At 37.8% G+C, this 14,674-nt stretch overlaps 1 protein-coding gene across 2 annotated transcripts in view; it reads left to right on the top strand.

Annotated features, from left to right (window-relative positions):
* Window positions 1–14,674, top strand: part of Kdm3 (Lysine demethylase 3) — a 400,441-nt gene that overhangs the window by 62,789 nt on the left and 322,978 nt on the right. For both annotated transcript variants that reach the window (XM_076393685.1, XM_076393684.1), the window contains exons 2-3: window positions 7,364–7,612; window positions 7,697–7,810. In XM_076393685.1, coding sequence (XP_076249800.1) covers window positions 7,364–7,612; window positions 7,697–7,810 — 363 coding nt within the window. The remainder of the gene's footprint in view (window positions 1–7,363; window positions 7,613–7,696; window positions 7,811–14,674) is intronic.

Here is a 14,674-nt window from a genome sequence, read left to right as displayed (position 1 = left end):
GTAGCCACTGAAATTACACCACCTTTACAAATAGGTATTATAATGCTTTTGGTTTAATATGTCTTTAGTAGATAATGTCTTTAGTAGACAATAGTCTGTGTTATTTGTCATTAATCTAATTTTCTTGTTTTACTTGAAATTTTTATTTGTATTATAATTTAGATAGATATGTTTAAGTATCACGTTTATACTTACAATTAAGTACTTTCATATTTAAGATATTCTATTTTTAGGGAGTGTGGCAATGTTATTGGCTATTATAAAATTATTATAATAGTTATTATAAACTTAACATTTTATCCAAAGTTTGAGCACTTTTACACACATTTTCAGTACAGTGCTGTTCAATGATTCTTTAAACCCTAATTTATGTTTCATTATTATCACCCAAGATAATATAAACATAACTCTAAATAATTAACAAGGAATTGTGAATACATAATTGAGATTTAATTAATCGAGGTTCTACTGTAATTTACGATCACGAAGAGCAAAGGAATTTTATTATACAATATTATCGCTAATATTTTAGGTTATTAACACAATGCTGCCTCTGTGTGCTGTATAATTTCTGGTCATCGAATTAGGAGCAATTAAACGTTCCGAGTTAGTGAAACATTTTTCCTTATAAAAATTGTTTTCACACTGAAATATAGACTCTCTTGTTAATATAAGCCTCTTATATCGATATAGACTCCCAAATCAGTGACGAGTTTATAGCGAAGTATGTACACCAGAGTCTCTATTTATACGATGGATCTGTGCCATGTAAAAAAGAATCGTCTAAAGAGAGTCATATAAAAATGAATTTACAAGTTATAGCTTGCCATTTTACAACTTGCAAATCAATTTTCACACGCCTCTCTTTTCACTATTTTTTACACGATACAGAACTATCGAGTAAAAAGAGACTCAGTGTATTTCTAAATTCAAGTCGTAGGTACTTATGGTAGCTCACTTTGTTCTTATCAAGAATGTAAATGGTAATGCAAGCAAATAGAACTCTTTAACTTTGAATATTTTTAAAATATTATCGAAGCAATACTATACTTACATGAAGCTTTCTAGTAACGTAGATCTCTCTCGCGCGTATAGAATAACTAAATAAGCACGTAATTAAGCAATTGTATCTACCATACCATTTTCTCAATTATCACTCTTGTCATCGCTAATGACCATTACAGCAAGGAAATAAGCGAACACTTGTCATCCGTATCGCGCTGTTAAGTATTCAAGTCTCAGAGAATGAAAGTCACGCATGTTCCATTTCTTCGTAGGACGAGCTTCTCGTTGTTCCCATGCTCTCGTTTCTACTACTTGATGCGAGTCGATCCAATATTCGATCGACAGACGTCGCGATGACACGAGCTACCTAAATGTCAGCGTGTTTGTTGCAGGAAACCAACTTTCCCTGTGTCCCTATTTCCTCGCGGATACACCATCCCTTCCTTCCGTCTCTGTCGTCCTTTTTTCCCATTGCAAGAGTTCGAACTCCTTGACGAGTTTGTTGGCGATGGGATGAAATGATTTTAGAGAAGGAAACGCTTTCTTTCTGTATTTATTTTGAACACACATTTCGAAGGGTCTTTATGGATGGCGTCACATTTTATTTGTTTATTTTAAGAGCGTGGATACTTTGGTAATTAGCATGGTGTATGTCTACATGTAAAATAATTGCATGTTCTTCTTTTACAAAGGTGAATGCTTATTTTAAATAAATTAAATATAGGTAATTTCAATTTTCAAAATAATGTCCATTGCTTTTTCTAACTTCATTTCACTTACTAGACAATTAACAAATTCCCTCTTGGACAAATGATGATGGATGAACGTTTTCGCATCTCTTCTACTGTCTTGAAATGTGTATCGACCAAATGGTGTTGGAGAGTTGGATAAAATAGAAATCAGAAGAGGCTAGGTCTGATGAATCTAATAACTGGTTTAATTTAAGAATTTGTATCCAGACGTAACAGAAAGGAGGAGTTAAAATGGTAAATGTGATCAGAATTTTTTATTGAAATTGAAGTATCTTTATGTAGAATTGTTAAAGCTAAATATCTGAAAGAGGGTACAGTCTTTGTTCGTTATAATCTTGCGATTCATTACCACTTACATGATTGAAGCTTACAAAGTTCCGAGGTCAATTACTTTGTAATAATACAATACATTGCTAATTATCGATTCACAAAAGAGAGATTGGAAGAAAGTCGGACAATAATGCAAACAAATTGTTGGAAGAATTATGAGTTCATAAGCGATAAATACTGTAAATACGTGGAAATCAGTTTCTTGGAAAAATTTATAATTAGACGTACTTAATTTGTTAATGCAATTGCATTTGCCCAAGAAAATTTATTAAGTTCAGCTAAAATGAACTAAAATGAACTCTGTTAAAAAAACACTATATGTACTATAGAGCAGATATAGTAAAGGATATTCTAATTAAGTAATAAATTCATTGTAAATTCTTCTATTCGTAATTTCAATTATTCTGTCAAAGTTAAGCAAGTGTTGGATAGTTTTAATCGGCAATATATGTTGTTAGACTCTCAGATGAGAAACACCTTACACTGATTATACTTTACAATATAATATACAGGGTGAGTCACAAAACTGTGACTATTTGTTGTATGAAAAAATGTTTCAAACGAAAGTTCTTTGGTGTCAGGAATATGGTCGTCGTTGGTATGTTACTCTCGATACCAAACAACTTTCGTTTGAAACATTTTGTCATACAACAAATGGTTTACTAGAAAATTCAAGTGATACAGTTGCGTGACTCACCCTGTATTTCGATAACACTTGTATTTACAACATCGGTTACAATTAGATATTAAGCTAATCGATGTGACAACACATAGTAAGTGCAACTGGAGCACAAAATTGTAGCATGAAAATGAGTCTAAGTTTCGTCTGAAAATTAGAGTAGACTGTAGTAGAATCTAATATAATATCTAAGAACGTCTAAGGATGCACTCTTTTATAGACTATAGAATATGGCGGGAAAAGAATGACCAGAGTCCTTAGATAACTATGAATAATACTGAGGAATTTATATTCCGACATAGAAAGTGAAAACAAGATTGACAAGCAGTGCTTATCGATGACGCAGGGTTAACAGAAGGTTGGTCATCCAACAGTGTGCAGGGTGATCAGTTTAACTGGAAACTTTCTAATGAGTGATGGCAGCACTTACAATGCTACAGCATTTAGAATAAGTGGTGCCAACATTCAGAGGGTTTCCAGTTAAACTGATCACCTTATATATTTGGTACGCATATTATTAGATTATAATTAGAATTTCAAGTGAGAAATTACTTTAACACTTTAACACTTCTAACACTTTTCCAACACAACCCTCCAACACACGTTTCCCCCTCTTGTTACGAACAGCCCTGTAGGTTAAATTACCAATCGTGTTCCGCTAAATCTGGAGGAGCTATGGTCGCGAAAGGGCACAGTAAAAGTGAGCGTGAGCGCGAAACCCTGGGGTCGCCTCTAACGTCATTCTTAATGAGCCGTTGCGCAACACGACATCGTCCAATAGTCATTCGGCTTGACTCGACACGATTTCGGACCCAGACCAACCGATGTTTTTCCTCCGTCGAAATTCATCGCGCCTTTCCGCTCCACTGGCGCGAAATCGCCGCGTTCGTTAACCCTTGGACCGTGGCGAAATGCATCAGCGTTCCTTCGGACGTGACTGTCCCCAGCTATTTTCCAGCGAACGAGGAGAAACATGAACCGATGCTCGATACGCGAAATCGGAGTCGACGTTCCGATGAAATGTTTCAAACGGGCAGCGTCGAATCAGAGAATGACCTTGAACGATCTCGACTAACTTGCATAGTGGTTTTAAACGCTTCAATTTCCTTGGAGGGATATTTCATTTATTTTCATGGTTGATTGTAATTAACTCGATTTGAGTCTGTGAGTTGACTGAATAGTACAGTGCAATAGCAGATATCAGGAGATGCAACGATAATTTGATAGACCAACGTAACAAATCTTGTTGATTAGCCAAGTGCAGTTATCTTTTTACTAAACTGTTAGCAGAGCCATTAGCTGGATCGCTTATGTCCACCAAACTTTTCTGACATTCTACTGTCTTTTTACAAAATTTACAAGAATTCTAGTTACTTCTTAGTATCATTTGAATATTGTCTAGTAACTTTCATTCGTAAATGTTATATTGTTCCTTTTAATTTCTTTTTAGTTTCTATGGAGATCTTGAAGAGAGTAATAAGACTTGAGCTCTAAAGAACCCAGATTCCAAAGGAAAAGTTTAATTAAAGAACTTGTAGTGATATCTCGCAGTATCTTTTTGTATTTCTACTACAATAAGACACGGTTGCTTCCGAATGCAATGGAATATTGCAATTAGGGGAGAGTTGTAGATCATACTCCACCCATCTTTTTGTCATTAATGAATACAAGTGATCTGATGCGAAGATATTTGATGTTAAAAATATAGAGTAAATAAATAATGGGAAATAGAGAGAAACTATTTCCAGACTACGTCTCATTTTCTATGAATATAATTAAGATAATTAAAAAATCAGATAATTAAAAAATCAAATAGGTACCTACCTACTTACGTATTTCATTTACAGAAATGTTATGAAATGATACTATATGCCAAAATAGAACATACTGTATTTACGACTTTATTTCAAAATTATTATTTGCTGCAAAAATACCTGAGGTTCGCAGAAAATACGTCTAACGTGAAGCTTATTCTATTCCCGGAGTACATTAGTCAGATTAAATGTAACTATGTCAGTAGAATAAGTCAAGTCAGGCATATTTCAAATGGATTTTAGAGGCATTTTGAATAATTAGTCGCTCAGAAATGGAGCTCTAGGTGCAAGTTCTTTATCAATGATTTATGTTTTACTTTAACATATAAAATGATCCTCTAAAATTTCTGACACCCTGTATTGTGTGCTTATCTAGAACTTAAAAAATGCAATAAACAACGTATGTTATCTATATTAATTTTCAAATTTTGAAACAACATAATTTTTAAAGTCTGAAAATTTCCTACTTTTTCATACAAACTCAACTGATTCCATTCTTCAAAATTTGATCATTTAGAAGCTATAAGATTCTCAAAATTCCCTAATTTTTCATATTAGCCCAACTGTTTCCATCATTTGAAATTTGACTATTTAGAAACTATGAGGTTCTCAGGATTTCCTACATCTTCATATTAGATGACCTGATTCAATCACTCAAAACTCGACTATTAAGAAATTCTGATATTCTCAAAATGCTCCACTTTTCCATATCAGGTGACCTGATTCCATCACGTAAAACTCGGCTATTCAGAAACCCTGACGAGGCAGGTTGAGAGCCCCTGAACTAACTTATTCGAAAACTTCTGAAAAACCCCGGGCTGTATATAATCACCATTGGAGGGAAGAGCACGCGTGTACCGTTCCGTTACGGTCCCGCGTTCCGCGAGACGAAAGGAACGCGAAACGGACCGCGACGACGCGCGTCGCGTCAGAGGTGGGGGAACCGGAGGTAAATTGTGGTCGAAGGTGAACGGCGTGGTAGGGAGAAGGTTCGCGTCTCCGGTAGGAGAAGGTTGTGGTAGGTCGGGAGACCAAAATGGTCGACGATTTGTTGCCATAGCAACGAATCGGGCGGTGCCAGAATATTCCTGGGGGCGGAGCTATCTCATCTCGGCGGCCATTATTGATCCCCACTCCGACAGCTGTCGCCGCCTGGCGACCAAACCTCGAACTATCGAACCTCGTTTTTCCCGCGCTTTTCCGCGGTCTTTTGTATTTTGGAGCGAATCGATTACGACCTGGTGAAGCTGGCAGAGGCGCGTTTCAAATTGGAATTTCCTGTGAAAGGGAAATTAACTTGTCCAGTCAACCGTGCGTGTGCATGGTATCAATGTGAGGAACGTTTTGTTTGCAACATGATGTATTACATCGATGATGATATCGTTGCTGAATAATTGGTCAATATTGCAATTGTCTGGGATGTTTGTGAAATTAATTGTTTGCGAAATTTTGACGAAAAGAAAATTCAATAGGTGAATACACGGCAATAGGATCGTAAATTGGTTTCAGTGTTTCGGTTAGCCGAAACATAAACAAACGTGTACTATATAGGGATGAGTTACATTAATTATCAATTGTATTATTTATGCCCTCACGTTAACCACGTACGACATAATAGTCGAGCATTAATATTTATTCGGTAATTAACTCTGGAAGGTTTTGCATTCCTTCATGATTAAGCGTTTTCGTTCTGTTTTCGTTATCTATGCTTTTTATTGAATTGTCCAATGAATTATGTATCTATAGTTTACTTGGTAATGTCACTTTTATTTTCGGGGTCCAGCCGATGAAAGGAATACCGTAAGGTCGTAAATGCCAGTTTATGATAAAATTTAATGAACGTAATCAGGGGGAAATAAATTGATCACTTAAGGTCGCTCACTTCGTTTATTGCTTTCTTCGGCTGCGAACAAAGACAAAGAGAGTTGACCCAAAATGTGTCCCATATCGCGCAACGAAGCAGGCGTAAAAGCTACTTAAGCGTTCCTGTTACTACGGTCCTAACAGCGGCCATTAACGTTGATTTGTCATTTAATTGGCCGACGGGCACGTCCGCGCCAGGTCACGCCCGATGTGCCTTAAATTTGCTAGCTGCGTGGGAGGGTTGTTGATCGTTCGAAGCTCGATTTTACCCGCGAGCGCCGCTACATAAACATCGTGTTGGTTATTGACCTTAGATGAACTCGTGCTTTAAATGAAAAACGATTCCATGCCTCTATTTTAAGAATGGGCAGTAAAATTGTACAGTAACAAAAGAGAAGCTTATTCACTAACAGCGAACCTAAGAGATCGCCTAGGGGCGCCAACCTGTCTCATAAACAAGGGAAAGATAGATTGTTAAATTTTTAAAATTTTTTCATTCTAACGAATATAACTTTATTTCACATCGTGAACTACTAGGTATAACAAACCTAACAGAATTGAATAACTTTTATATCTCCCATTATCTAAAATTGTTTTTAAGGAATGAAACTTACCCTATTAGAGAGGTAGTAATAACAACTTTTCAAAATCAAAAACTTCTATAAAACTGAGATAAGATATCAATTAAAATATTTCCTTGGGAAATATTTCCCAATATTTCCCATATTTCCTTGGAAAATATTTTAAAGTAGTTTTGTAAATTCTACAAGAGGCTTCTATAATTTCAGCTGAACATTTTTCCCGCGTATTATCAAACACCGAACCCGTATCAAGATATTATTCACAGCCAGTAGACACGCAAAGTCATCGAACCTTGGAACTGATCGCATCCAGGACTAAAACGATTGCATTTCTTGCAGATCCTCGTAGAATACGACGACGTAGAGTGGCAAAGGAGAGAATGGCTATCGCCGCACAGGGACACAGTATTCTCATTCTTCTTGGTGGAAAAAGGACTTTGCTGGGCCGAGCGACCTGACCCTAGGCATGCCAGCCTCATCGCCATTGATCACCATAACCACGCGAATAATAACCACCATCATCGTATCAACGGGAAACCCCTGAGGGGTGCCACCGCTGTCGCGAACACAGTCGCCTGGCCAGCTCTAGTAAGCTTCTCTCCCATTTTTCTCCCTCCATCGCAAAAAACAGGAACATGCTCTAATTGTTCCCTGATCGACATTCAATTACAGACGTTTTACCCTCTGGTGGCGCGTGCCGAGTTACCAGAAGACGCGATGCCTCTCGAGTTTATGCAGGACCGACGGTTGGACTTTGTCGATTACTCGAAGCTAAAACCGTTCACCGTGAGTATTACTGTAGTTTCTTCTGTTTTTCCTTTTTATAATTTTATGAACGACGTTGACTTGGCGGTGTTAAGAAGATGTATGTCGATAAATATTAGCAAGGTCAGAATGTTCGAGGGATTACTGTATCTACATGCAAGAATACTTGGGCTAGGTTTCGAAGGCTGGTTTGTGTAAACTCATTGTCTTGAAATGCTCATTCTTCATTTTTGTCCCATTTCGGCATACAAAATTACCTCTTAAACTTTCTGGCACCTGTTGTTGAACATTCTATATAGGTCCTTGATATCGTGGGTACGAATTTCTAGCATCGATTTAAAGTGATTAATAGCGTTGACCTTTCATTCCTCTACTGAGTGCCCTCGCTATATTATAGCATACTTGCTATACTTGTAAAGAGAATTAACGCCAATGTCAGTATAGCGTATTACTGTAGGTACATGTTATAACACATGTGTAGATTGCAACTCCATCTCACTTGCGTGCAGGATTTAACAGACATTTTTAAAGGATAAAAGGAAAAATTTGCTTGTCCACCATGTCCTTATAAAAATCAATCGAATGATTCTTGAATTAGTTAAAATGGGCTAGCTGTGTCTTCGTAGCATATCCGATAAGGTATCAGGCCGATTAAGAGCCACGCGAGCTTTCTTGAGCAGCCAAGTCACTTCGTAACTGGAAACTTACTTCGTTAGAGTGACTAAGAAACTTGCTCCCAAGTTTCGAGGTTGTTGACCTATTCGACTACCCTCTGGGTTAGAAACGTTGTGGCGTCTGGGAATAATCTTTTGAGGGATGGTAACTCTAGCCTGTAGCAGAGCCTGGCAAATAGGTCAACGTAGTTGGATCATTTGCCACTGTCACGAATGTGACATCATGTACTGAGCTTCCCGGGAATCCTTGTTTGGATTCTGTTCGTTGCCCCTTTAACCGTCCTCTGACGAATTCTTGTGATCTAATCCAAATTTCCAATAGTTTCGGCTTTTTACGAATTCCTTCATCTCGTGTACTCGAAGACGTTGATAATAAGTAATTGTATTTTGAGTTGCTTGCAAACTGTAGGTATAGAGAGTGTTAAATGTTTATTGTTATTGGAATTTGTCAATATTGTCAGTGTTATTGAACGTGTAAGGGGTTATAGTAACTCGTGAATTTATTTATGAAAAACTAAATATTAAACTGACATATTCAAATTCTGTATTTAATTTTCTTTTAAATTAAATTTAAGGACAGTGGGTACGGTTGCCACAAGAATTCCCTCCTTGGCTATAGTGGGGGAAATTACTGGGGGAAAAAATAAAAATTATCCTAGAGAAGAATATTTCTTCTCCCACCTACCAATTCCGCTCACTATATCCAAGGAGGGAATTTGGATGGCAACCATGACAGAAAGTTAAACACAAGCTGAAAATAAGGGAGATAAAAGATACATCAGAATAGTTTTTACAATTGCACAAGTAATGTTCTGTGCAGATACAAGTGAACAAATCTGTTAGTCACTGTATTATTAAATTATCAATAGGTACTTAAAATATGACTAATGTTGCTGCAACCAAATTAGTAACATAGCTAGAATTAAAAATTGATGTAGCTACAATCAAATTAGTGACACAACTAAAATTAAAAATTAATGTAGCTCAGAATATCGATAGATCCTAGGGAAGAGAGTTATTTTAAAATATGTACTTCTGATAGTGCAATATTGCAACATTTTATTTCTGTAACCTCTATTATAGCCTACTTATAACACTTTGTGCACACAATCGCAGATAGTTTCCATATTCTTACATTTAATAGACATGTAAATACATATCTCTGTATTTAACACTAGAACTACCAATCCAGTAAAAATGAGAGATATGATTATTTCTTACACACACTTCATCTTTCACAAATTTTATTTTTATCTCAGTTAATGCTGAAGAATACAAAACAAACATATGTACAAACAGACGTTATTTCTGTAATATCACATACAATTTCACACATTTGTAGTTCTGGTACATCACTAAAAATAGACATAGATTAGCCACGATAGTTCTAGTATTAAACAAACGTGAAATATATGCCTCTAATAAATCACCATCATTACTCTACCGCTCGTCCGTATCGTTAGCATAGAAGACTCGAGAATTCGATTCAAAAAATCATTCGACGTATCTCGCACGAGTAGTGGGAGGAACCGTGAAACGTGTTCGGAAACTTTTTACGTCGGAGGGGGCGGACAGACGTGAATGCAGGGAATTGTTTCCAAGTAATTAAACTAGCGGAACTTTTACCGTTAAAAGTTCCGCGGGGTTCGCGGGGACTGTAAGTGGTTCACGTGCGGCGAAAAGTTTCGCCGAGGCCCCGGTCAGGATCAGCTGCAGCGGAGTTTCGTGCGCCTCGATCCTCGCTGGTTACGTACTAAACGCGATTACCCTGGAATTAGTTCCACTCGATGAGGAGAACGGCGTGTCTAGTCCTCGTACCAATACGAACCCGCGGAGATTTTAAGCCCCCTGTGGTCTGGCTCAGCTTCACACGATATCGCTACTTTCTACAGCAGCCCCGAGGAAAATCTCGGAGATTATAGTTCACGGTTTCATCATTCTCGTCTCGTCTGCGCGATTGCATCGCGAGCTGTTCGGGGCGCGGAGGTGAACTTGGTCACCGGAGGACGAATAAAAAGTTGAGAATAATTTCATCGGTGACATTGGGGTCACTGGACGCTGCTGGTGCGTGGCCATCCGTGACGGCGCGTTCACCCCATCGATTTCTGATGGTTGTGCTCGCGCTTTCCCTCTGGTGGAGTGAAAAGAAAAGCGAGACGCGAAAGAAGGGTCAAAGAGAGGGAGACACAAGAGATAGAATTGAGGAGGAGAAAGAGAAACAGGGGGATGCAGCTGGGACTGTAGGGTGAAACTAGCTGAAGTATTTTCGAAAAATTGAGCTTTGAATCATTTCTATATCCAAAGAGAAGTTAGAGGTTTTGTATGTTTAATAATTATACATGTTAAATAAAAATAATTGAATAGAGTATGTCATCACGTCATCAGTAAACTGCGGATTTTTATGCATTTGCAGAAAATTTAAACGTGGGCAAAGTGTGAAATGTACATTATATACAAAATTATACAAAATGTCGAAAGCAAAGTAGGCATTGAGTTATTTATGGAATGGAACAGGTTTTTATTCAACTTCAGTTTTTTATAATGTAGATATAAAAGTTTAATTTTGCATAAGAATGCGCAGTCTAGTCATCACCAACAATATTTATACATGTTTTAACAAAACAAGAAGCTGATGAACATATCGGTAGAAGTCATCGTTGTAGTTACCTTTGATCCAGATATGAATTGTATTTTTGATAAAAGCAGATTAAATTAAAATTAAAGGAACATGTTATTAAGAAAATGAAAGCATGGTGAAATGAAAGTCCATGGTAAAGAATGAATATTCAAAATTCTGAATGCTAATAGTATCGAAAATAGAAATTGTATGAGACTTAAGTTTTCTTGCCTTACAATCACCCATATGTCAGTAAACAAAAAATTAAAACAAAATGTTAGGCAAGATCTGACGAGATCTAAGTTATTTAATTGTGACTAGAATTCCAGTTCAAGTACACTTTACAAGAATTAAATGGAAGTATGGACTTATAGAAAGTATTCTTTGGAAAATAGAGCTTTCGAAAATACTGCCCTAGATTTTATAATAAATAGATGTTTGGTATAGTGTGATGATCAGAATTATTGAATTACTAGATGAGTAAATATGATTTTGCACACTTTAGAATGGAACGTGTGGCAATGGGTAGTTAAGTTAGTTTAGACTAAGCTGTTGCGAAGCCTTTGTCAAAGAGATTCAAAGTGACTAAAGATATGATGATGGCATGTAGGTATATTACAAGTAGGTTCGAACTTGGCTGAATATATTGTCAAACATTTTAATCCTGTTAACGGCATCGTGTGTACCATATGTAGGTATTACGAGTTTACATCACCTTAAAGCATGCATAAGTAATCACCATAAACCTATATATACTTAAAGAAACACTAATCCAAACGTAGTAGTATTAACGTCTACACATCTTGATTCGATAAAGTAGGAAGACAAAATTCCCTACCATTTGTTTATTAAAAGACCTATACAAAAACTGTACACGCTCCAAAAGGCCAACCAAAGTACGCATAACTCCAAGTGGCAAAACTTGAAATTACACTATAGGCAACAAACAGCCTCGATCTTCCCTCCTGACTATGAGAGCCCATGAACGTGGAAACCGCTTTTAGAATAAGACTGGGTATAAAATTTGTAGTATATGTGTAGTGTAATAAAATCCTCCTACCATTCATTAAAATGAGTTTCTGTTCTTGAGAAATTTCACCTTAAAGTTGTATTATAAATATAGGCAATGTTGAACGTTAGACATTACTTAAAAGTATATATGTATACTTCTGACGTGTACATTTGGGGGCACATTTAGCATTTTTGACACGTGCATGGTATTCCAAGAATTTATATTTTTCATGCTGTCATGATATGTACCACTCCAATAATTGAATAGAATTTTCCAACTAACCCTTCTTCAACAAACATACACATACTGTTATAATCACAGTGTTTGTACACAATATTGCCTATATCTATAATAAAACGTTAAAGTGAAATTACTCAAGAACAAAAGCTCATTCCAAAAAACTGTATGAGATTCTCAATCCACTAAGCGTATACTACAAATCACACCAAGTCTTATTCCAAAATCGATTTCCATGCCCGTGGACCCCCCTTTAAGATCCCCTCGCTGATCCAGCAAGAATATTCCTCAAAGAAAAAAGAAGACCGCGGAAAGTGCAAAGGGAAGAGAAAGCAAGGATCGTCGGAATGCGTGGAGCAAACGAAGAAAAAAGAAGCGGAAGGAGGATCTAAGGAGTGGAAGAGGAAGGTGGGGAAGGTGTATATCTCGGAATTGGTCGAGCGCGGCGCAGAAGAGCGACGAGTCTGCTGACCCTGAACTATAAATGCAACGGGTTCTTTCTGCCTGGTGTTCCTCGGGGCGCATAGCTATCACCGCACGCATACCGAGGGAGCCGCGTGGACGCGCCGACACGTACGTCCCGGAAAGAGCCGAACACGTGGGGATCCGTTCGCGGCTCCCGCGGAGTCGCGCCGATTTGCTCTTGTTTCCCTGGCAGCTGCCTCTGCCGGTTCGCCGACTCGTGTCCGGGGCCGCGCGCCTGCACCAACGTCCTCCCGAAACGTTGGAGAACGGCCAACGCGAGGCGCCAACATATTCCCGTTCTGCCTAACGGTCCTTGGCAAGCCTCGCGACACGGCCTTTATGCCTTTCTTCACCCTCCCCCTTCCCAGCTTTTCCGCTACCAAGATCATCGCCTCGATCGTCTCGCGCCGCACCTTCGCCTTCCTTTGCGAATCCTCTGACAATGAGTCGACTGTGAAGGGGACTTTGATTCTCTTTTCTTGGAGCGAGGGAATATGTAGTTCTTGTCCGTGAGCTGGTGGAACAATGCGTATCTGAGGGAATAAAGTTTGTATCTGTGGGGTGTAAAGGAGAGAGTTTGAAAGTTTAGGGACCTAGGGACCTGTACTGTCCAACTGTGGGGAAGAAGAGCGTCTTGTCTGAAGATGCGAGGAATTTAATTTTACGTTTTTCTGGGGTTGCTGCTTTTCTCTGTAGTTGGGAAGTATATTACCTAAGGATTCAGTGATTGTGAGAAAAGTAAAATATATTTGAGTAATAAGAGATCTTAACATTAGTCCGATATAGGATTAGGTTTCATTATTTCAGAGCACGTTAAGTTTTCAGTTGTAGTTTTTCACTATTTTCGCTAAGAGGCAGGATATAATATGACCTTAAACTTCACAAGCCCATATTTGGACCATCTCCTCTAAGATTGCAACAGTGTCTGTTTAGTTGTCGTATTGTTCGCTTACAGTTTTTACTGTTTTTTTCAATTGGGATTTACTTTATAGAGGACAGTGACGTAAATATTTTTTTATCTCATTTTCATTCACGATTTGTTCGAAGATTCGTCGAATTCTACCTCTTACGATATTAATCACAAGAAGGTCCCAATACACGTGACCTTTAAACGGCAACTACTGTATTATCCTGTGGATACTGTCTCCTTGTAGTCTAAAACTATTTTTCCAACTGAAGTATTGAGAAACTTCTTGTTGCTGTTTCATGTAGGGTAAGAGACCCTATTACTGTGCCTGAACCTATTACTGTACTTTGTATACATTTTGTATGGAAAGATTTTGCTTTCCATATTCCTGTGCTTCAACCTATTGTCGTGTTTTATATAGATTTGTACGGAAAACAAAACAAATAGATTTGTATGGAAAACAAAATTTTACATATAAAGCACAGTCTCTTACTCTATCTTGAAAAAATCATCGCTTCATGTTCGGATTCATTCGGATCATGTCTCCAGATTTCTGTTTCTGTTGCCAGCAATAAATGTCACCTTGAAACCGAATCAAACCCAACAAATACTCCTCTATAAGCAACAAGAGGTGACAAAATGTTTCGCATTGTTGCTTCAGAGAAGACAAAGCATATCATCCAAGCAGTACTGAAAAAAATTGATCACAGTAACTGAAAATTTAAAAAGAATTATTAAATTGCTTCGAAGAAACGCGAAGTGAATCTAGGCTCTCATAATAGGATTTTGCATTCCAGAAAGAGGTAACACTTGTTATGAAACGCTGCATCATGACAGTGGAAAAATCATGTGTGCGTATTAAAGAAGTAATGTTGATTTCGTCTCTCGGCGACGATATTACGTGAAGCTTCAGGAAAATCGTCGGGACGCCGCGCGGCGGCTGTTAAGTGTTCCCGACGCTTCGGTAATAGCG

Source organism: Calliopsis andreniformis, chromosome 3, assembly GCF_051401765.1.
Source record: "Calliopsis andreniformis isolate RMS-2024a chromosome 3, iyCalAndr_principal, whole genome shotgun sequence".
Lineage (NCBI taxonomy): Eukaryota > Metazoa > Arthropoda > Insecta > Hymenoptera > Andrenidae > Calliopsis > Calliopsis andreniformis.
The sequence above is the reverse complement of the archived record's forward strand: the minus strand, read 5'-3'. Positions and strand labels throughout refer to the sequence as shown.